Raw genomic sequence first — 24,133 nt, forward strand, 5'->3', positions numbered from 1 at the left:
GGCGTGTGCAGTTGCTCCCAACATAGCAAACATCCCCGCAGCGTAACAGAAACGCCTGCAGTGTTTGAGAGCAGGGGCAAGATGCAAAGCTCCAGGAGACCTGGTTATTAACCTCCTTAAGTAAACAGGCTGCAAAATAAAAAAGGAAAACGAAGGGGTGGAAAAAAAAGGATATTCGTTTAAAATTAGACCCTTATGTTTTAAAACAAATTAATTGAAAACTCAAGAGTCATCTTCGAGACAGAACTTTTTATTTGCCAGGTAACAAGAGACCCAAGAACTACATCCAGCGCAGCCCAGGCTGAACTCGAAGGCTGGGCTATGCACTCCCGAACGAACGGCGTCCCCAGACTGGGCCTGACGATGAAGCACCCCGCCCGACCCCATGCCCCACTGCTGCAAGGTAGAGCCACCGGATCGGGCCGGGCCGCACTCCAGCGCCGCACTCGCCCCGGTAACGCCGCGTGCCTGCCCACCGCCCACTTCCGCCGCTCCCTAGGGCAGCCGGAATGCACCACAGAGGCTAGATAGCGGCACAGGCGCAGTGACTCCATCAGTGCCTCAGCCTCACGCCTCACGTGCAGCTGTCACTCATGCAAGCTCACTGTTCCGCCCCTTCTCTCCGGGGCCGAGTGCATGCGCAGCTGGCCGGGTCCCGCAGGGTGCCCTCCTCCTGGCGGTCCGTCGTGCGGAGTACCGCGCAGGCGCCTTGGACGGCGGCGTGGCCCGGAGGAAGGAGGGGGCATTTTAACAGTAAACATCCTGCCGATTTGAACGGCTGGTTTGGGCGGCAGGAAGGGCTGCGGCCGCCATCTTGTTTGTTTGAGTGAGTGGCTCTAGGAGGAGGAGCGGAGCGGATACCGAGCCCGGCCTCGCTAGCCTCCCCACCAGTCATCTCCTGCACCGGTCCAGGGTAAGAAGCGACGCTAGCTGCGCTCGCTACCGTCGGGCGCCCCGGTTCGCTATCGCTGTCCCAAGAGGTGTGGCGGGGACCGGCCGCAGCCTGGCTCTTGGGGCGCTGCCGGCCTACTCGGGCTCGGCTGGCGGCCTCTGCGGCTGGGTACAGCCGCACCGGCTCTTCTGCCGAACCGTCTTGGTGCAGACGGGTGAGGGGCAGCGGGAGGGGAGGGGAGTGCTGGGCCCCGTCAGACAGCCCAGTGGGTGGCGAGGCCCAGGCTGGAGTCCCGTGGCGCGGGGCCGAGTGGTTGGGGTGACCTGCGCGGACGTCGGGCGCAGCGGGGCCCCGTCTGCGGCCTGGCGGCGGCACGGACACAACCGCACAGGGGAGCGCAGCGTGGGGCCTCACCGGAGGCGGCGAGGGAAGTGTGGTCCCTGGTGCAGACGGCCTGTAAACGGGGAGCGGTCACAGGCGCGGAAGTGCAGTGACCTCCCCTCTTCCACCGGAGAGCCAGCTCTGGGCAGAGCCGAGGGAGCGACGTTGGGGTCTCGTGGCCGGAATAACGCAACAGATCCATAGCTGTGGGTTGGCAAAGGGTCGGCAGAGCTACTGCAGTGGGGGGACTGGGAGAGGAGCGAAGTTTTGTCTGTCTCGTTTTCTCATTTAGTTTAACTTCTCGCTTGGATAAAACAGGCTTTTGAATGTTCTCATAATGCTCACTAATAGCATAAGAGTTGCCTTTCAGGGCACGGTGACTGTTGATCTGCAAATTAAAGGTCCCTTTAAGAATATCTACCTCCTGAAGAATTAACTTCTTACTCTCATCTAAATCTTGTAAATAGACTTTAGAATTTTTCTCTGAATAAAATGATTTTGTTAAATATAAAGCAAGTTGTGGTTTTTTTATCAAAAAGAGAGGAAGTTTGGGCTCACTGACTTACTGGCTGTTTCAGTGCCAGGTTCAGTGCTGTTTCAGTGAAAATGGCTTTTTGTTACATTTAGATACATCGAAGAAAATACTGTAAATTTGGAGACATTTTCATATAGGCCCACATTGTGTGACCATGTGCAATAAGCACATGCTTTAATTAATCTCTTAGTAAAATTCATTAGATCAAAACTGAGGAAACATGAAAACATTAGTAGTGCCAAGCTTGCATTTTGTTTTGTGATGATCCATTTGTAAACATTTTGCATTCTGTGAAACTTGGAGACACAAAGCCCACTCATCTAAAGTTTTAACTGGGGAGGAAATAAGTGCGGTGGTGGGAATAAAAGGAGGAGCAAAAAGTGAACAAGACCTGCAATAAACTTAAACTACCACATAATTAAATTAGTCTTGTCTTGCCATCAGGGTTGCTGGTCTCATGGGATTTCCCACAGAAATGAGATTAGGTGCCTGTGTTACTACATGAGCTTAACTTTTTTAGGGCAAAATGTGAGGTTTTTGCATATGTGCTCTTCGGGTGAGCATTGCAGAAGAATAACTGCTGCAAAAGATGGAGCAATACAAGGAATTCTGTTTTCTTTAACTTGCATACATTTAAGGAGTGTGTTAATACATGGTTTCTGCAAACATTAGTTTGAGTTGGAACTGGAATTGTGCAAAACACTTTGGGATAATTGAGATAGAGTCTAAAATACTCTTTCCATGGGATGAGGGCAAGGGCAAGATATTTGCTGGGGTTTAGATATGAAAATGAACTTGGGAGAAGAACTATTTTCATAGGGTTTGAAAATCTCAAACCATGTAGTGAGATCAGCCTTTTGAATTAGTAATTTTAGTGGGGCACCGGTTCTAGCAATTTGATTATGTAGGTGCCTAGTCTGTTGTAATTGGAGAACAGCTCATGTAAAAGAGGACCATTACATAGTTGCAGGCCTGCTAGTGCAACCTCACTTACACAATTTCAGAAAAATTGTTGGTGAAACAATCAAGACACAGAGACAAATGGGAAATGCTGTATGTCTTTGTCAAAGTTCTATCTAGTTAGATTAGCTCAATATCTTTCCACAAGAAATTGAGGTGACTTGTCCCTGAATATTTGTGAATTGATGGTTAGGATGAAGTTCATAGGTAGCATCTAGCCAGTTTTCTTGTTGCATCTTCAGGACCATCAATTACCTTTTTAGTTCTAATACAAATAGCCATTGTTTAGAACAGGTTAGGTGGGGGAGCCTGAGGACAAGTATGGCACATTGAAGGAAATTTAAAGTTCATTAAAATCAAGTGTAAAGTTTTCTAGAAGCACAATTTGGCAAGATTGTGATTTGGTCTCACCTGGTCTTGTGTCAGTACATTCTATTTTTGCCTCAGAGCAGTGCAGGCAAGACAGAAAAAAATGAAGTTCTTCAAACAAGTTTGTGAAGTCCTGGTTCATATCTAGTCAGTTAAAAAAACTTTGCAATTATATTTTACCTTACAAGTTTTAAAGAGGATTCTTATCAGTTGCTTTGGCAGCCAGCAACATATGTTTTACATGTCTGCATGAGCACTGTGCCACTCCAAGAAAATCATAGTTCCTTTAACATTCATCTCAGTCTCGAGTTATGCCAAAAAAATCTATTTCTTCTCCTTTTATGCCACTTCATCAGCATACTGCTTTATGGATTGAAGATCAGATGTAAAGTCTGAAATAAAGAAAAGCATTATAAAATACCCCAAAACAAGCAAACAAACCTGAAGAAAAAGTGAGAGCAACCATTGGGGCCTGCTGCAAGAATTGTGTTGATGTGCTAAACAACAGTGTGTGATCTGCTGCAGCTCAGAACTGTAAAGGCAGGGTTTGTACAGTTGCTGTAACCCAGGTATTACAACACAGAGCAGACCATCTGCTGGAATCTGGAAGTGGAAAATACTCCTAACAGTTCAGATTAATACACTTTAAATTTCTCTAATCTATTTCTCTGTGACTTCATTAATGGATGAAGAGAAACTGGAGACAGCTGTCAGTAGTTACTTGTGATTCTTATTCACTCTAAAAGTTTAAGTACCCTTGCACATGTAGTATAGTCTCATCATTAGCCTTACAAGCAAGTTTTAGGTTTGATACATAACTCCAGTACTGAGTCAAACCTAGGAAACACCTGAGAGGTGACCACTTACTGTTTTGGTGCCATGATTTTCGACTTCTTCATATTTAGGGGTAATTTGCAGGCCTGCAGTTACCAGAGCAGTGTGTGGTTGTGATAGCAGTTCTAGCTGTTGAAGTGCTGTGCTGCAAAGGCAGATCTTTGCATATACAAAAATACTGTGAGGTCTTTGAGAACACAGGAGGAATTGAATTGTTTGCTGGCCTTTGAATCAATGTGATGTCTTTCAAACCACTGCGGGGAGGAGGGGGAGTAAAGTACCTTCCTTTAGATAATGTCTGTTCATCAAGGAGACTTCCAAAATTGTTTATTGTGCTTTTTTGAAAAGTGTGCTCATGTCCATCTTTGTGCAGTGCTGTCCTTAGATCCCCACAATCTCAACAAATAAAAATGGCATTTGGAACTTTTTGTTCCATCTGCAGCTTTGTTATGACTCAAAGCTGATAGCATAAAGCTGATACACTCCCAAGAGTAGTTTTAATCCTGTCTATCTACTCTGTTAACTTGAGCTGAAGCTGAACCTAGGCTTAATTTCCTTTAAACCCGCTACACTGTCATTCTTGGTTTTGAACAGATTCAGTGGCCAGTCTGTCATTAAGACAGATAAGCTTCATAATCTCTTCTGTTGTCCAGACAACTCTGTTCTGTTTAATGCAGCTGAAATTCAAAGCTCTCATTAGCTTGCACATTGATACCTATGAGTAGGTGTAAGTTTGGGGTATGGTACCACTACAAAGATAATTTTCCCTATCCTTTATATTTCTTCAGATCCCATTTATTAAAGCAAAACACACACCACCCCCCAAAAGAAAAACCAAACAACAACAAACAACTCAAAACAAGCAAAGCAGAACCCCCATAACAAAAATAACACACAAGTATTATTTGGCTTTACTTTCAGAGATACCTGCCTAGATCTGTGATTATTTTCCTCTGTTCTCCAGATACGTAGAAGTTGGCTTTGCCTCCGCTGAACCACTAATGCCAGTCATTCTCTTGCTCTCTACTTATTTTACTAGCAGTCAAAATTGTTCTTTTTCTTTTCTGCCCCTCCCTCCCTTTTTTGTTGTTATTTCTACCCCCTCTCTGTAAAGCATACCCTATAAATATAAACAGCTCTACCCTAGGTGCTTTGAAACGTGTTCCCTGTTTGCTTTTAAGTTGTGTTGGCATTCATTTGGGACAGACTGGGTTGGGTTTTTTTAATGACTGGAAAGTGATGCTTCTCACACTAGTTCTGCCCATGTTAAACTGCCCTACTTTTACTGTTAGATTGCTGTGCTTCCTCTGACAGTTCTTCTGCGCTTGCTGCTTCTCTCCTGTTCTCTTTGGTTTCTTTTTCTCTAGTTGCAGATATTGCTGGAGAAAGAAAACCCAACCTGTTTGTACAGAATCTTCCACCTCTTTAAAGCAACCTTTGTTTTCTCAACTTGTAGTTGAACTGAATCATATGCTCACCTCATGCTTGAAATTGCCACGTTTAGATCATAAGATACTGTGCTGTTCTACTTGCCCATGGTTTGCTATGTTGGCATCTTATCAGCTGTGAGAATACGGTTACTAGATGAGTAGACAAAAGGGAGTCTTTGTATTTCTGCTGAAGGAGAGAGGTGAAAATGGAATCTTCAGGAAGTTGAAAATTACAAAGTCAATTTTCTTACCATTATTATCAACACTTGAATAAAAAAATATGATGCATTATGAAGAGGATTATGAAATGAAGAACAGTCTGTTCCAAAGTGAAGACATCATTGTATTTTCTGTTAAAGAAAATACGATGAAAGCCAAAAAGTTTAGGTCTGTGTATTTTACAATGCTGAATGTTTTAGTGATACAGTGTAGAATACATAGTGGTTTAGTGCAGTAGTAGCAGCTGAGTTGAGAGTAGAAAGACATGGAAGAGGTAGGAAACTACTGTTGAACTGAAAAAAAAGGAGACATGTTTGTGTTATAAGCTTGGTATTATTACCATAAAGTTTAATATGTTGAAGATACTTTTTTTTTCTTCCTTGTGGGATGGTTAACATTTTTACATTACATAAATGGTCATTGGTTGATGTTTTTCCTGCTTTATATTTCTTGTGCAATAAATTTATATGCTGTTACAAAGCCACCACTTGGAAGTGGCTTTGTAATAATGAATTTTATACAAATAGTCTGACCTTAATGGTTGAAAAGTAAACATGTGCATTGCTTGTTCCTCATAAAGATTTTCCTAAAAGAAAACCAACTTTTTTTTTTTTTCCTTTCTCTTTACAGGTTTGCACTTTGCTTTAGAGATTCGGAACCATGTTCTATGCCCACTTTGTTCTGAGCAAACGTGGGCCGCTGGCCAAAATCTGGCTGGCAGCCCACTGGGATAAGAAGCTAACCAAAGCTCATGTTTTTGAATGTAACCTGGAGAGCAGCGTGGAGAGCATCATTTCACCAAAGGTATCTATTTTACACTGATACAGTGTTACCTTGTAGTGAAAAGAATTTGTATGTACAGGTGGTGTTGCTGTTTGGGTCACTGGCACAAATAAAATTCTTAATGTTGTGGCTTTAAAGGGTGGAAAGGTCTGTTCAGATGTGGAACACTCTGTTGACTCTTGGATTCCTAAGACTATTTTGTTGTCAGTTATACCAATGCTTAAGTGTCATGCAATTAGTTACAAAGTATTTTGCTTTGTGTACATGGGGGACTTGTATCTTGATGTGCCAGGGGAGGTTTAGACTCGAGGTGAGGAGAAAGTTCTTCACCGAGCGAGTTGTTTGTCATTGAAACGTGCTGCCCAGGGAGGTGGTGGAGTCACCGTCCCTGGAGGTGTTCAAGAGGAGATTGGACGTGGCACTTGGTGCCATGGTCTAGTCCTGGGGTCTGTGTTGATAGGTTGGACTCGATGATCCTCGAGGTCTCTTCCAACCTTAGTTATCCTGTGATACTACGTATGACTTAGAAGCAAATGTTTGAAAAAGAGGCAAGCCCAGGCTTTCTGAGAAGTGACTTTTAAAGGCCTTATGATGACACTTTCAGTGCTGTTATTACTATGCCCTGTGGAAATTGTACTTAGATATTCTTGTTTATGCTTATGGCCTAAGTTCAGAGCCTGTTTCTGATTAGTTACACATAAAAGTTCTGAAGTATCACAGTAACTTGTCCTACTACTGGTTATAGGAGCATCATTTTCCATATAAATAATACAGTAGTGTAAAAGCCTTGCTTTTGACACTTTTAGTCTCTGGGTTTCTGGAAAGTGAATGGGTAGCAATAAAAATGAAAGAACATAGCACTTCTGGATGGCTGTTTTGGAATCAGAGGAAATTTTGAGGAACTTGGGTTTTTTAATTATTCCCCCCCACTACTCAAGAAAAAGAAATTTGCCATTTAAGAACTAGCAAACTGATACAGTTGATTTTTATCACTTAAGAGATGTCTGAATGTCTTGTGAGAAAATCAACTATTTCAAAAATAAAATAAAAAAAAAAAACAACTATTTTGATGGATGCAAATATAATAATATGTCTATAATGTTACTCTGGATTTTGGAAGACCTGCTAAGTATAAGGAAAAAATGGTTAGTACAATCACAAGTACTTACTGTTCCAAAACAGTAATCCACTTCAGTGTCAGGTCTGAAAGGACTTAGAATATGTGGAGAGTCATCTTGAACTGTAGCTGTTTCATTCTTTCTTCATTTTTTTTTTCTGCTGATTTTTATACTTGTTTGGGATATTTGATGTTACTGAAAAACTCATTGAAATCTGCCTGAAATTGCTTTAAAGGAAGGAAAAATAAGACTGCACCTAATTGGGTGATTGTGCAATATGTTTTTAGGTGAAGATGGCACTTCGAACCTCAGGACATCTCTTGCTAGGTGTTGTTAGAATCTACCACAGGAAAGCAAAATATCTTCTTGCAGACTGCAATGAGGCTTTCATTAAGATTAAGATGGCCTTTCGTCCAGGTATCGGTATCTTTGTCTAAGCACTGCCAAAAGTTGCATTGTTATATAATGCTATTTATTAAGGTATATGCTTCTATCATTCTGTCTGTGGAAGAATTGGATAAAATTATGCTCTATTACAGAAGATACTTTGTTTAGTGCAGCTTCATGCTGGCTGTGTGGCTGAGCCAAGTACAAAGATATGTGAAGTATAGACTCCTGCTTATTCCTGGTCTCTCTGGACAGTGGGTCTTTGATTATCTATTGCAGAAGAGAGCCCGTGGGCAGAGTGTTTCTCAGAACTGCCTGTGTTGTGTGGGTCAGAAGGCAAAATATAAAGCTCTTATTTTCTGCAAGTTACGGGAGGAATTGAACTTGCCTTTCCCATCCACTTTGAAGTGTCCTAACCTCTAAGCCTTTGAATAAAAAAAGAGGTGCCAATTACTGGCACTTCTCTGTGATGCCTACTTTGATAGTCATTAAACATCTTGGGAGCACAAGGAAATGTGTTCATGTAGTTTAGGTAATCCAGCCCTTTTAAAGGCAGAAGCCTAACAGTTTGTGTGGCCAAAGCACTGCCATTAATGTGCTAGGTCTTTCAGAACTAATCAAACTGACTAAATTACCAGTAGCAAAGTAGTCATACTGTGTTGCTGGTGCTTTACCCAAACCATAATACAGGATGAACTAGCTCACCTGGAGCATCATGGTAAATTGATTTTGTATCAGATACCTGCATAGTTGTGATGATGTACAGCACCTCTGTTAGCTGCACAGCTCTGCACTGTACTACATAAACATTGAGTGATTTGAGGCTTTCAGGGTTGTAGAAAACAGTACCAGAGCTTGAGGGTGCCTGTTTTGAATTTAGAATGAATCTCAATACTAACATTATCTAAAGTGGTTTTGTAGGTGCCTAGCATTGGTTCAATTTGACAATGTAAAGACAAGAAACTCTGCAGAGACAATAATGGTTAAGGAGTAGGGAAAAACACTGTCCTTGTAAGGAGTGGGAGCTCATGTTTGAGTGTTCATCTCTGCAGGGGTTGTCGATTTGCCTGAGGAAAACAGAGAGGCCGCTTACAATGCTATTACATTACCTGAGGAATTCCATGATTTTGACCAGCCACTTCCTGATCTAGAGTAAGCTTGGTTTGTTTGTTTTTCATTTCCATGCAAATAATGTTTGATTTTTAGTTGAGGAGAACTTTGATTTTAAACAGCAAACTCATTGCCAAATTAAAGTGTGTATGTAACTTTTATTCTTAAGTCTTTTAATATACCAAGCAAATACACAGTCATCTTGGTATTGATTTTTAAGTTCATAGTAGCAGGCAATTTTAACAGAAGTTAAAGCTGTCCTCACAGAGGATTTTGAAAAATTCAGATATGCATTATCATTTTCTTTTTTCTTTCATGCAAGGCACTCTGCATCACATATGTCTCAGATAAGAGTAGTTGTAACTCAGTGTCCTTATTGGCCTTTTGTGGTGGCATTTGTAACTCTTAAAACTTTTAATGCTATTGTGTTACTTGCAAACATAATAACAAGTTTACCATTTGAAGAGTTCTTGAGATTTACAAAATTTCTATTCCCCATTTGGATTATTTATAATGGCATTTCTGGGATACAGCTTGCTTTCCTCAGGTTTCTGTTGGTTTATATTCAAATGAAGAATATATGCCAATCTGAAATTGCAGCTAGGAAACTTAATGCATGTCAGAGATTGTTAACTATTAGTAGATAAACTTACTGATAAACTGCACTGATAGCTTTTGAAATTGAAGAGAGGGAAGTGTTTTCTTGCTTATTAATTTGGCCTTTAGACCTACTGACTCCAGCTTAGCAATGAGTGAGAGGTTACTGATACGTTTCCCAGAAACTAATGCAATTTAGCTTTAAACCTAAACAGTTTTACTGCTTTATGTAGTTCTATTTTGTACTCACCATCAGCCTATTCATTAAGTATATAGTGTGCTTTTTAGGAACTAATTTCACATTTATCTAAGGAGTCTTTATCAATTGTTAATTACTCTTTTTAATGGAGTTGTTTGGGTTCTTTTAATAACTGCCTTTTGTTTGTTTAAGTGATATTGATGTGGCCCAGCAGTTCAGTTTGAACCAGAGTAGAGTGGAAGAAATTACAATGAGAGAAGAAGTAGGCAACATCAGTATCCTCCAGGATAATGACTTTGGTAAAAATCTTGTGTGTTATTATGTGTTACTAAGCTAGTTTTAGCTACTGTAATGTTATGATTTTGAAGGTACTATAATGTTCCCACTAGAACAAACATGCTGTGCTTCCACACTTTTAATTTTTATTTTGTACATGTCATTTTTCCCACAGACCTTGTCCTCTACTATTCACCAAACTTCTAGCTGCCTATATAAAGCTAAAGAATATTCAGTTGGTTAATGAGTAAAGCATTGCCAGTCACCATTTTCAAAACCTGATGCAAATATGAAGTTAGCTGTTGCTTTACTCACAGGCATACGTTCAGTCAGAAACTGTTGTGAGGTTTCTGAAGCTGAAGAAGTCTGTGGTGACTAGTTTAATGTGTCAGTATAATTTCAAGGACAGTGTTCTAAGATCTGAATCAAAGCCTGGAGACAGTTGTACTTGAATATGTAGTTTCCAGAGTGCAATGTCATCCATAATCAAGTTTTCTTTTTTGAAAGTGTGATGTAGATATTGGTGATGGTGTTGGTTTGATATTGGCTTCCTCTCTTTGGTTTCAATACAGCTAAAATTCAGTAGAATCTTGCTAAAATCAATTCAAATGAGTATAATAAAATTCTTTGAAGAGGAGGCAGCTATTTTTTCACATAATTTCTTGAACAGTTTTTCTTGCTATGATATTGCTGGGTATAATTCCTTATGTCTTGTCATTAATTTTGCAGTTAATTTGAGATGAGGTTCAGTCTTACATTCAGGCTATTGCTGATAATTAGCTAGGTGGCTGATTGATAAGCTTTTATCTTGGTTCTTCAGCATTTAAAACAGTGGAATCTTGTTCTTGCAGGTGACTTTGGGATGGATGATCGTGAGATGATGAGAGAAGGTAGTGCATTTGAGGATGACATGCTAGTGAGCACCAGTGCTTCCAATCTCTTACTGGAACCTGAACAGAGCACCAGTCACCTCAATGAGAAATCTAATCACCTGGAATATGAAGACCAATACAAGGATGATAATTTTGGAGAAGGAAATGATGGTGGAATATTGGGTATGTTTGAGGAATTTGTTTTTCTTCTGTCCTACCTTCTGCCTCAATAATTAGTTCCTGAGGGGACAGAGAGGAGGTTGTTTCCTTTGTTGCCAAGGTGCCACTCTTAGGCCTTCATCATTGGAATTCTGGTTTGTGAGTGCTAAAGCAACATAGATGATATGTGACATGTTAAGTGGTGGAATATTTCAAATTAAATAAATCACCCAGAGTTTTGCCATTCTGTACATAGCATTCTGTAGAGAAAAAAAATCAATATGCAACTCTTCTTTGACTCCTTGCAGGGGTTTGTTTAATTATGGTGAGAATCATATTGAGAGCTTCTCTGAAGTACTACTAATATTGTAATAGTGGTGATCTCAAAATGTAAGCTGAATTGCACCTTGAAAAAACACTTCCCATTGCTTCTGTCAGCATCAAAAAAGTATTGGTTTCTCTAATCTTTACACTGTCTTCATCTTTGTTCTCATAAACTTACCTGCACTACTTTCTACATTTGTTTGTATTTGTTTCATGAATTCCTGGATGCATAATGGATTTGTTCTCATGGCTGTTTCAGATGACAAACTTCTCAGCAATAACGATGGTGGTATCTTTGATGACCCTCCTGCACTCTCAGAAAGTGGAGTAACAATGCCAGAGCAACCTCCCCATGATGATATGGATGATGATGATAATGTATCAAGTGAGTAAGATCTAGGGCCAGATCCAGAATTGTTTTCAACTAACTTAATTTGGATTCTACTACTTCAAAACCATGTTCACCTCAAAATTATGAAATGCAGTAAACCACACCAAGGAATGGAGAAGGGTAGCAGAGTTCGTTAATGTTTTGATGTAGTGCAAGATTCTTGTTCTCATTGGCAGTGGGTGGACCAGACAGTCCTGACTCAGTAGATCCAGTTGAACCATTACCAACTATGACTGATCAGACAACACTTGTTCCCAATGAAGAGGAAGCTTTTGCTCTGGAGCCAATTGATATAACTGGTGAGTAAACTATTTGGGAATACTTTACTTGGGTCATCGTAGACCACTTTAGCTCACTAGAGTCGAAATGAATGTCTTAGCATTACTTCTTACTCTGTGTGGAAGAGAGGAAACCAGGGATCAGGTGCTGAATTCCTTTTATTCTAATGGTAGCCTTCCAGTGCTTTCCAGGCAGATAGCTTACAGTGATGTTCTTGGAGGGTACTAGCTTGTAGCTTTTGCCTTCTGTATGTGTCGCAGCGTGATACTGCAGCTTTTCACACACAGAACTCATTATATTTTTAATCCTAATACAGTATCTGTAGTACAGCACAGTTCTTGATACACTGTGTTTGACGGCCTGGAGTGACTGTTGACTCTGAGAATGAAGGCACTTACAGTCATTCATCATTTTTTAATGAATGGCTGAATTCAGGACACTCATCTTTGTATTTGGAGTTCCACTAAATAATGAAATTATTTCTTTTTCCTTGCATTATTTTAACTGGTACTGTATTTATCTCATTATAAACAGAGCTCTGCTCTAGTTAAAAGAATTAAAATGGAAAAATGCAGTTTGTTCTGTGTTTTCTGACTGAGCTTCAGGCCCTGGCTTAACTGCTTGGTCAATTAAAAAGCCCTAGCGCTGCCCTCTGGTGGCAAGCTAGCAACAGAGGTCCTACAGCTGATCGTCTGGGACCAGCAAAGACAGTGTTTGCCAGAGCTTCAGGGTCTGCTGCAAAGGGCCAGGCTGTAAGCAGTGTACTGTAGAGTCATTCTAGAGCAGGATGACAGGTACTGGTAAGATAATCACCTACTGTAACAATTCCAAAGCTCAGCAGTGCTTAGAGGGAAAACTTGCTGTGGTATTTTGACTGTTTGGTCAGAGGGAGTTTACCTATCAAGCATTTATTCCTGAAGAATGGCAGCCTGACAAGCAAGCCATGAGGGAGAGAAGCATGTGCAGAAGAGGATGTTGAGGCTTAGGTAGGACTACAAATATGCACAGAAGAGTTTAGAGGTTATGCAGTGCCTATAGCTTTTAATTCCTTTTCCCAAAGCTAACATTGCCTTAGATTATTGAAGCAGCTTTATACATAGGCAAATAAGACCTCTAAGACATGCAGGGTTCTTCTGCAGTGAGGTTATCTGTTTGACCTAACTTTGATGATTTGATAAAAATCTCAACAGTCAAAGAAACCAAAGCAAAGAGGAAGAGAAAGCTGATTGTGGACAGTGTGAAAGAACTGGACAGCAAGACTATTCGAGCACAATTAAGTGACTACTCTGATATTGTTACTACTTTGGACTTGGCACCTCCTACTAAGAAACTGATGATGTGGAAAGAAACAGGTGGAGTTGAAAAGCTTTTCTCTCTGCCTGCACAACCTTTGTGGAACAACAGGCTACTGAAGGTAATATTTTTGTCCAAGTTCATTTCTAAATGGATTCAGGATTGTGCCTTGTATATAAGCATCAGCATATATGATATAGAAGTGTTCATCACTTTAAAGAAAAACATAGTTAAAACAACTAAAATAAGACCAAAGCCTAAAATATTTATCAGTTACAGATACAAATTATTCTTAAAAACTGTTACTGCTGTGGGAGAGGAGCTTAAGAATGGGAAAGGATGGCCCATAGTTACTTTATGAAATGAAGGACACTGAGAACTAGAACAGTGAATAATTAAACTTTCCTCTGTAGCTCTTCACACGTTGTCTTACACCCTTGGTACCAGAAGACCTAAGAAAGAGAAGGAAAGGTGGAGAAGCTGACAACCTTGATGAGTTCCTTAAAGACTTTGAAAACCCAGAGGTTCCCAGAGAGGAGCAGCAACAACAACAGCAACAGCAGCAAAGAGATGTCATTGGTTTGTGTCTTGTTAAAGATGCTCTGCTTTTTCTTGGAGCTTGTTTTTCTCTTTTGTTTGTGCTTTATATTAGATCACTGAAGATGTTGAATGAATCAGAACTTTGCAATGGTTGTTTAGCTTGATATACATTCTGTGACCTAATACAGCCCTTTTACTGGAAGAGAGTTAAAGATTCAGCTTGATCCAGTGATTAAATGGATATTGGATTGGGTTGTATGCATATCTGTACCAGTCCTGTTTAACTCACAGCAAGAGCTATGCAGGCTGTTACAGAGTGCTAAATTCTAATTTAATAGTAAATCAGACTTAGTAATGTACCAAACTATCTCAAACTGGGTTTGTTGTGGAATATAGATGAACCTATTCTGGAAGAACCAAGTCGTTTGCAAGAATCAATGATGGAAGGCAGCAGAACCAACCTGGATGAATCTGTTATGCCACCCCCACCGCCTCAGACAGGTGTTAAACGCAAGCTGCAGCAAGTAGAACCAGAGCCAGCGTTACCTGTGAGTAAGATCTTTAATTTAGGGGGTTATTTTGTTTAGAGAATGAGAAGTGGGTAATGTTTTGACCAAGAAGTGAGACAGATTTGAAGCACTGGCTTTCTGTGGTGTTGTGAGATGCTGGAGTAGTATCAGAATCTCTGTCTCTGGGTAGTCTTTTTTAGTGTTTTTCTTCAGTGGAAAGCTTACTGAAACATTTCAAACAGGATAAAGAAATGGTTCTGCTTCCTCCAGAAAGTCTTCAGGCAGCGAAGTGTATTGTTTACAAAGCTATCCTTCATCTGCTGGGCACATGTATACAAACAGCTTTTACTGACAGAAAGGGATTGTGCTGGCTGCACAAATTTCCTTTAAGATAGTCCTAGTGTGCCAGGCTTAAGGGCTCACAAAAACAATTTTTGATCTTCAGGAAAGATTTCCTAGTTATGTGTAGACTCAAATCTAGCTGTCTGCCTGTGCTGCAAATGCTGCCATGCAGTGTGAAAGGAAACCATCTTTGTGAAGGGGAGAGAAAGTGGACAGAATGAAAGGTGTATTCTTATTCTGAATGCCTACCTGGTGAGAACAGTCTGGTTTATGCTGTATTTCCTGTATTTGTGCATTTTTAACCCCACTTTTCACATATTTCTTGGCTTAGCAGGTGGTTCATTGTAGAACGAGATTGTTAGATGTTACATTGTCTTGCTGAAAAGGAAGGCAGCTGCTGCTCCTCTTGGCCATGTCACTGACTGTGCTGAAGTCAATGCTGTTGGGATGTGTTAGGAATTTTTGATCACACCAAGCAGATCAGGCCTCTATCATCATAACTGTAGCAATACCTGCTGTGTGACTGTATAACAGAAATTATTGTGAACTACTTTTAGGATGTGTTTAGAAGGAGTTTCAGATGTCAAGGCAGCTTTACTGGCCAGCACTTAACTGTGTTACAGATCTAGGAGAAGAATATTGAATATTTGGGTCCAGTTTTGTTCATTATCTTTATCAACGACCTGGATAAGAGGATTGAGAGTACCCTCAGGAGGTTCGCTGATGATACAAAACTGGGAGGGTTGGCTGACACCCCTTTGCGCTGTGCAGCCATCCAACGTGACGTGGACAGGCTGGAGTACTGGGTGCAGGCAAACCTCTTGAAGGACAAGTACAGGGTCCTACATCTGAGGAGCTATAACAACATGCATCAGTACAGGTTAGGGGCTGCCCTGCTGGAAAGCAGCTCCATGGAGAAAGACCTTGGAGTGCTGGTGGACAGCAAGTTCTCCATGGAACAACAATGTGCCCTTGTAGTTGAGAGAGCCAGTGGTAGCCTGGGATGCATCAAGAAGGTTTGTCCAGCAGGTCTAGGGAAGTTCTACCTCTCTACTCTGCCCTGGTGAGACCACACCTGGAATACTGTGTCCCGTTTTGGGCTCCCTAGTTCAAGAAAGACAGAGACCTGCTGGAGGGAATCCAACAGAGAGCCATGAGGATGATTAGGGGACTTGAGCATCTCCCCTATGAAGAAAGACTGAGGGCCCTGGGGCTTTTTAGTCTCGAGGAGACTGAGAGGGGATCTCATCAATGTGTATAAATACCTGAGGGGTGGGTGTCAAGTGGATGGGGCCAAGATCTTCTGGGTGGTGCATAGTAATAAGACAAGGAACAACAGGTTCAAGCTTGAACATAGAAGATTTCACCTCAACATAGGCAGAAACTTCTTTACAGGAACAGGCCGCCCAGGGAGGTTGTGGAGTCCCCTTTTCTGGAGACTTTCAAACCCACCTAGATGCATTCCTGTGTGGATGACCTTTAGTGATGCTGCATTAGCAGGGAGGTTGGACCTGATGATGTCTTGAGGTCGCTTCCAACCTCTGATACACTGTGATATTTCTTTTCTTGGAAACAGACTACATAAATCCTGTTGAACCGCTTTTCTGGATTTTCCTCCTGATACCAGTCAGTCATACATTTTTGGAAGTTTCAGAGAGTACCAATGTTTCATTGCCTTCATACTTGTATTGCAAAGAACAGCATTTTGATATTTCAAAGAAGTCTTGTTCCAGAGAGCTAGTGTGTGCTTGTGGGCACGTGGGACTTCAAAAGTTTCATGTGCTGATCCAAGAAGTGAGATCAGTAATTGGGGTGGCATACTAATGAAGTTATTGGAAAGCCTTTTTCTTCTTAGTGGCATTGTAGTTTCTGATGTGAGTAGACTCTAAAAGATTAAAAATACATGTATGGACAGCAAAAGAAAGCAAATTGCTGTTAACTTCTCACAAATAGAAAATGCTGACAAATGGCTAAGATCTGGAGAGTTAGATTTTGTGAACCCAGTTTGTAGCATCGTAATACTGTTGTAAAAGCACTGATAAAATGATGCTATCGGTTTAACTAATGTGTACTCTTAAAGCATCCACCAGCACAGCAGCTGGAAATGCCACCTGTAGAAATGCCTCCAGAGGAGCCCCAAAACATCTGCCAGCTAATACCAGAGCTGGAACTTCTGCCAGAAAAAGAGAAGGAGAAGGAAAAAGAGAAGGAGGAGGAAGAAGAAGAGGAGGTAAGGACTCTATATACTGAAAGAGTTTTTCTGTTTGACATTGGATTCATTAAATTGCGTAAGAAACAACTCTTCAATCCATATTTAGGAAATTACAACCTTTAGAAATGTAGATTCCAAAATTACTTCAATAACATTTATATTACTCCTTTTTATAAGTTGCATATACATTCTGCTTGGAGTTAGAGGGTTCTCTTGTTCTCACGCATGGTAGGATTGAAACACTTCATGTATTTATGATGCCTTCCACAGAAATGTTGAACTTAATTTCATTAGTACATTTTAAATCGTTCATGCCACTCAGTAAAAGTAGATATATTTCTTTTGGTAAGAAAACCACATCCACAAATGTGATAACTGAAGCTCTGGAACAGCCTATTTTCCTTTTGCAGTGGTTCTGTTTCCACAGTCTAAGGAGAACATGTCTGTGTTCATTAATGTTTGCAGAATAAAAGCGCTGTTGCTACCATGTTCAATACTAACGATCCCAGATTGATCTGAAGTCGCTCCTCATTCAGCTGTCATGACTGAACTTGGTTTTACTAATTGTCAGCATAACATTTTGAGACATGATCATCAGTGGCAGGCAACCTTACTTCAGTACATTAGCTTACATATGTTTCTTCTTCCATTCTGCTTTCTGCCTCTTCTAGGTGTATCCTGTGACTCAGGTTGTATAAACCCTAAGGCTTGATGAAAAGAAAAAACTGCAGTGGTATCTAGAAATACCTTTCCTTTCATAACTCAGTGAATAACATTGTTTACTGTTCTGTAAACGAGTGAATTTTGGCTGCTTGCAGGAGGAAGATGGTACAGGGGGTGATCAGGATCAAGAAGAAAGGAGATGGAACAAGAGGACTCAACAAATGCTTCACGGACTCCAGGTACACTTGATGATTCACTTAGAGTAGCTTTTGAGTGTGCCCATTGACACTTTTGACCTGAATAAAAAGGTTAAGAAAGAGCTTTCTTTGCAGTAGGTGTTAGGGACTTAAAATACCAGCTCTGTCTTAGGAGTGTGAAAAATACATGCTTGGTTTTTGCAAGGAATATTTGAGGTAAAATTGTTCTGCTTAATTTTTTCAGTCTTTATGTCCACACTTGGTGTGCAAGTAAGACTCTCAGAAATTCAAACTATAAAATAATTTGATAGTGAGTTTTTTAGTGAAACTTTAGCACATCTGACTTTGTGCTGTGTGACCCAAGGCAAATCACATCGAGGTCTAGGAATAAAACCATTTTACAGGGTGTTTGTCCCTGGCTAGGCTACTTTGAAAACTTTCATGCTATGATAAAGCGAATCTATTAACAGCTGTGGGAATCTGATCTTGGGTGAGGTACAGCAATAGCTTTCAGCATTTGGCATCAGCCTGCACAAATGGGTAATCTTTGTAGGATGGATTCTTGCTTGCTAGAACTAAGGAACTTTTTTCTGGTAAGATTATTGAGCACCCCTAGTATACTCTGAAACTAAGTGCCAATTGATGTTTGCATGTGGGTGTGTGTATTTCATCTGTTCCTGTCCTATCTTCCCCATTCAGTCTAGTTTGCAGTTGCTGCCCCTTTGTTCCCTTAAGCATTTTGCAACTCCTGAGATGGTGCTGTCACCGAAGCGTTTCTGTTCCATCTCTCTAAGCTGTTCTTATTTTCCAAAGTCATCCTTACTACAATTTATGGAATGAACGCTTGTGTTTTTCAGAGAGCTCTCGCTAAAACTGGAGCAGAATCTATCAGCTTGCTCGAGCTGTGCAGAAATACAAATAGAAAACAAGCAGCTGCAAAATTCTACAGTTTCCTGGTACTTAAGAAACAGCAAGCTATAGAGCTGACACAGGAGGAGCCTTACAGCGACATCATTGCAACACCCGGTCCCAGATTTCATATTATTTGAATGGTTAGTCTAGAGCAGAGCTAGTGTCTGTTTCACTAGTGCGTACACGTATTGCCCCATCTGTAGGGCCCACAAGATCATTGCAGAGAATTTAGATTTTACTGTCTGTATAAAGTCCTTGGTTTTTTGGGTTATTTTGGTTTTTGTATTTTAAATTTACCACTTTAAACTTCTTGTGAAACTGCTGGGGTGGGCGGCTTCAGTTCCGAGTGCAGAAACCAGACGGCTCAAGGACCCAGATGAAGATTTAACAGCTCTGAGCAGTTGTGTGCAATATTGGTGCATGTAATGTTGAGTATCAATGAAACGTCTCCTGATGATTTGACTAGTTGATTCAGTACCTTTAACCTAGACAAGTAAGCCGGAATGGCCAACCTGTTGTCTGATCCAAAACTTTGCCAAACTCGTCTAAAATGTTCCGTCTGCTTCTCGTAGTAGTGGGGTTGGTTTTTCTCCCGTCCTTTAGATCTTTGTGCGTACCGTGGGTCTTTAAAGCTGCCAACATAAAAGGTGGTGCCTGATACGTCAGCTTGCTTTGTCACTGCATTTTTGCAGTCAGATTTTCGTAGCCCTTGATGCTAAAGGGAAATGGGTGTCTGTGGAAAGCACTTCCTCTACGTGCTACTGTTGTGTACCTGAAAGGAAGGAAGGTGTTAAGCATTTTAGACGAAACATTCCTTTTCGCCTCGTGATGGTCCACTACTGATAATGGCTAATTACTGTTAAATGAGCCTCAATTCAAAATCCTGGTCGTTTCTTTTAGACCTTGAAGGCATCAAAATGATTCAGCTTTGTTAGAGCTGTGTATATACTTCCAGACTTTTTAAAAATGGACTTCTAGATTGTAAATTATCTGATTTTTATTAAGCAGGCAGAAGACAAGAGTGAGAGAAGGTGACCAGACTGCCTCTGTAAAGATGCTAAATTCTGATACCACCTGTACTGAAAGGGCAACAAACTTGAATCTACAGTGCAGACGGGCACAGTTCCACTTAATTGTGTAGTGTTTTAATGGCTCTTTGGATATATTTATGGTTTTAGTATCGTTTTTCTTTCCAATAATGCACACTGCTGTGTTCAAAAGGTTTTTACCAGTTTGGCAAAAGAAGTCCCATTTGATTTTACTTACAGAGGATGGAACTTTCCTGTTAGAGCAGGTAGCACCAGAAATGATGTGAATATGTTGAGGATGGAAACCTGTCTTCACTCGGTCGGTTGTCTTTATTTTTTAGGGCGAAACTATTCACGCAGAAAGTTCTGGTTTTAACGTTTGGCACTTTGTGAAATAATTTTGGGACTCTGACATTTCAGTGTTTGCTCAAAACTGTAAAATTATGTGAATGTTTAAAACACAACCGGAGACTACATGCTGACCATGTTTTCATAATCCTTGGAAAAGTTAATTGTATAAAGTTACTGCAGCTTTATTTTCAACATGTGCCTGTAAAACCATGATTTTCCCCCCTTGTAAAAAGAGACATTGTAGATAACTTGAATGTTTAATTATAGAAAGGGTCATTAGTTTTCTTGTTACACATTTTTAGTCCATTTTTGTTGCTTTTCAAGGTTAATATTCTTGGAAATAGTTGATGCTGTTATGTATAACTTTTCTAATAAAATTTGTGTTATAAGCTCTTATGTATTAGGTCTGTGTCAGGTTTGAACACCTTCCATTTTATGTAGTATGGGACCTAGCACTTACAGGTTTGGTATTTTTTGGGGGGGGAAGTGGAAGTGTAAAGGTTCAGTTCAAGTTTTTGAATCTCTCAAGGAATATGTCTATAGATTTCTTGCTATTGTACAGGCCCTGTTGTGGTTTTGTTGCAATGTTCCATTACTTGGAATGTCTGTGTAGAAAATTGGGGGAGAGACTCTAAAATGTGAATAATTTCCATGCCAGTCCTTTCTGAATGCCAGAACACATCCACCTTGAATTCCTTTGCCTCAGCATGGGTATAGAATTGTAGAGTGGCCTAGAGTTGGAAGGAACCTTAGAGATCATCTCCTCCAAGCTCCCCACCATGGGCAGGGATGCCTCTCAACTAGACTTGGCTGCTCAAGGCCTCATCCAGTCTGACCCTGAATTACCTGCAGGGAGGAGGCACCCACAACCTCCCTGGGCAGCCTATTCCAGTGTCCCACCACCCTTGTACTGAAGAACTTCTTCCTCAAATCCAGTCTAAACCTACTCTCCCTCAGCTTAAAACGCTAGTCCTATCACCTATAGTGACAGCCTTATGAAAAGTGCCTCTCCAGCCTTCCAATACCTGAAGGGATACTACAGGAAGGCAGCTATATGCCAGTGCTTATGAAGTCACTTGGGTTATCTGCAGAGCTTACATAGAGTCTGGGGTCATGAATTCTATTTCGACAATAAGGAAGATGTTGACTTGCTGGAACGTGTCCAGAGAAGGGCAACAAGGCTGGGGAGGGGTTTGGAGCACAAGCCCTATGAGGAGAGGCTTGAGGGAGCTGGGGTGGTTTAGCTTGGAGAAGAGGAAGCTCAGAGGAGACCTTATTGCTGTCTACAACTACCTGAAAGGAGGTTGTAGACAGCTGGGAGTTCGTCTCTTCTCCTCTGCAACCTATGACAGAACAAGAGGACACAGTTTCAAGCTGTGCCAGGGGAGGTTTAGACTGGATGTTGGGAAGATGTTCATCACAGAAAGAGTGATTGGCCATTGGAATGGGCTGCCCAGGGAGGTGGTGGAGTCACCATCACTGTTAAAAAGAGACTGGATGGGGTGCTTGGTGCCATGGTTTAGTTGATTAGATGGTGTTGGGTGATAGGCTGGACTCGATAATCTCGAAGGTCTTTTCCAACCTGGTTAATTCTGTAACTAGGGAAGACTCCCTCCTGGACATGTTTCTGTATTCTGTATGAACTGTCTGGAAGTTGAAGAACAATCCTGGGTCTGATAGGCTGACTTCACCTGGGCTCCACACAGAAGTGACTATGCTGCTTTTGAGCTACCCATCGATACAGCTGAGCTGATCTTGTGTGTGCTGCAAGCCTTGTGGAATGCAGGCTGGCCTGTGGTGAGCTAGCCTGGAGGGGGGTGTATGTGTATGTATGTACACAACTTGCCTGCACTGGAAAATAAGGACTTCATTTTTCATTCCTTTTGTTAAAGCTGCATAAGGAGAGAGAAGTATGGGAATTCAGACACTCAGAGTAGAATGAAGGGTAGCTTTTCTGCCTTTTTCTTCTCATAGCCTGAAACTACCACACCAATAATCTGGGACATTTTTATCATCACTTTTCCACTGCTGTTATCAGCACTTGGGACAAGTTGATTTTGCACAAATGTACACTCCCAATGACACTAAATGCAGCCTGAAGCAATGAAGGCAAAGCTGTGCTTGATAACCCACAGGGATTGTTACCAGTTTTGAACATAGCCTGCAAGCAGCACTGACAGATTTCTTGGAAAGCAGGCTCTGCAGTAATACACTCATCAGCTGTTGAACAAGGTTTAAGGAATGCTGATGGACAAAGCATTTGCTGTATCTCCTATAACTACAAGAAGTATTATTTCCCCTCCTCTGTTATTGTGCAGACGGATGATGAGATGCAGAAAGGCTGTTGCACAGCATTTATTCTGTTTTCCCTGTGACTTGTTCTTTACAAAGATATTGCAGTACTTAAAGTACAGCATGTGCATTTTATTATAGTTCCCTTTCAAATAAATGTCTGAAAAGGTTTTAAAGGCCTTAACCATAAGCACTCAGTTAGTAGATAAGAAGCCATTTTCCTAGCAGTGCAGAGAGTAATATCATCTACTTTCCAGAAACCAATCTTTTTGTGAGGGGGTTTAGATTTGATAACAGTACTGTAAAATTTACTCCTTGCTGCTTTAACCTTCAGTCTGGAATGTGTCTGGTGTCTTTGGCTATGGCATTACCCTGCACCAGTGAGAAGGAGGAACTGCTGTGAATACCTTTACAGTGCTCTGTTTTCCCCACTGGCAGTAGGTTTGCTCTGTCTGCAAATCTTAAGTATTTACATCAGTGACTGCTATGCCTGCCCTGCTTTCCAAATTACTCCTTTTTTGGTGGGTGAGAAGGAAAACAGTTCATGAATCCCACAAGGATTCAGTTGTTGAATGAATTCCTGCCCTGCATGTCTGACCACCTTGAGGATATACTGTCCCAGTTCTCCCACAAGACACCTCTGTTCTCATTCCAGCTGGGACAGAAGGGAGTAAGACAGGCAGATAATGTTATCTGCATCTGTAGGTTAAACAGCTTCTGGGATGGGTATGAGTAGAGGACTCTTTGTAATTCACATGGTGTTTTGTAGGACAGGATCTGAGTTAGCTAAAAGTGTTGGCCGAAGGTATTGCTGGAACTTGGACTTCAGGATTCTAAACCAACTTGGTTAGTCACCTAACTGGCAGCTGCCATGTTCAGCCTTGCTCCAGGGACTTTGCTGGCAGGTCAAGTATGTGGTGTTAAGGGTGTTGAACTGTGCCAGTCTCTTAAGGCTAGACTGTCTGTTCAGCTTTGGTCTTTCCAGCTGATGTGCTTCTACAGTCACAAATTAAGGTAAGTCAAGCTTCAAAGGGCTCTTCTCCACTCCCTATTGTCATCCCACTGCCAGATGTGTGTCTGTGTGCTTACACCTTTTTTTTTGGGAGAGAGTGGGGTTCTGATACAGTTTTCTGCTCCCAGAGTTCTCACACATCCACTGCTTGTAGAACATATTTCATCCAGTGGTTATCATGTTCCTGCTTGTGGTTTTTCAAATAACTCCTCTTCTGTTCTGCATACAGGAATTGGTGAGGCTGTATACTGTGAGCTTCTGCAGGATGAGTACATTGAGAAACTAAAGCTCCAGGAAATAGATTCTGCAACACACAGAGAGAAAGGACAAATCCCTTTGCATTTATTACTGACCTTTGATAAAGCCACTTGAGAGACAAGAACAGAAACTAGGGAAAAAGAGGAAATTTTTCCACTTGTTCTTAGAGGATCTGGTTTTACATTTGTTTGAGTTCAAAACATCTTCATAGAGTCCAAAAAATAAAAATCCAAAAGCTCAGCTAGGATGAAATATTCCTATTAGCCAAACACCAATGTTAATGTTGTGTTATAAGTAGAATAAAGTGCCAGAAACTTTCTGGGAGAACACACCCTTCAATTTCATTTGGCCCTAGCTATTCCCCAGCAGCCAGGAAGGATACAAGAAGTAGTTTGGCTGTCATGAACAA

At 41.1% G+C, this 24,133-nt stretch overlaps 1 protein-coding gene across 1 annotated transcript; it reads left to right on the forward strand.

Moving 5' to 3' along the window:
• Positions 1 to 743: 743 nt before the first annotated feature.
• RAD21 (RAD21 cohesin complex component) lies at positions 744 to 20,558 on the forward strand. The gene is made up of 14 exons (XM_068163237.1): positions 744 to 913; positions 6,251 to 6,424; positions 7,809 to 7,938; positions 8,961 to 9,060; positions 10,007 to 10,113; positions 10,942 to 11,145; positions 11,705 to 11,830; positions 12,013 to 12,135; positions 13,306 to 13,529; positions 13,822 to 13,987; positions 14,345 to 14,496; positions 16,880 to 17,029; positions 17,830 to 17,913; positions 18,729 to 20,558. Exons 2-14 carry the CDS (start codon positions 6,281 to 6,283, stop codon positions 18,918 to 18,920), a joined length of 1,902 nt encoding a protein of 633 aa, XP_068019338.1. The 5' UTR covers positions 744 to 913; positions 6,251 to 6,280; the 3' UTR covers positions 18,921 to 20,558.
• Positions 20,559 to 24,133: the final 3,575 nt, after the last annotated feature.

This window comes from Melanerpes formicivorus, unplaced genomic scaffold (assembly GCF_026170545.1).
Source record: "Melanerpes formicivorus ecotype bairdi unplaced genomic scaffold, bMelFor1.0.p_v2 SCAF_71, whole genome shotgun sequence".
In the NCBI taxonomy this organism is placed as follows: Eukaryota; Metazoa; Chordata; class Aves; order Piciformes; family Picidae; genus Melanerpes; species Melanerpes formicivorus.

Bases quoted from the DNA above. Each gene is read 5' to 3' on its own strand.
- RAD21 (XM_068163237.1), top strand. From the start codon at position 6,281: ATGTTCTATGCCCACTTTGTTCTGAGCAAACGTGGGCCGCTGGCCAAA. The intron at 13,530-13,821 runs GTAATATTTTTG...TTTCCTCTGTAG, and splicing joins GGAACAACAGGCTACTGAAG to CTCTTCACACGTTGTCTTAC. The intron at 14,497-16,879 runs GTGAGTAAGATC...GTACTCTTAAAG, and splicing joins AACCAGAGCCAGCGTTACCT to CATCCACCAGCACAGCAGCT.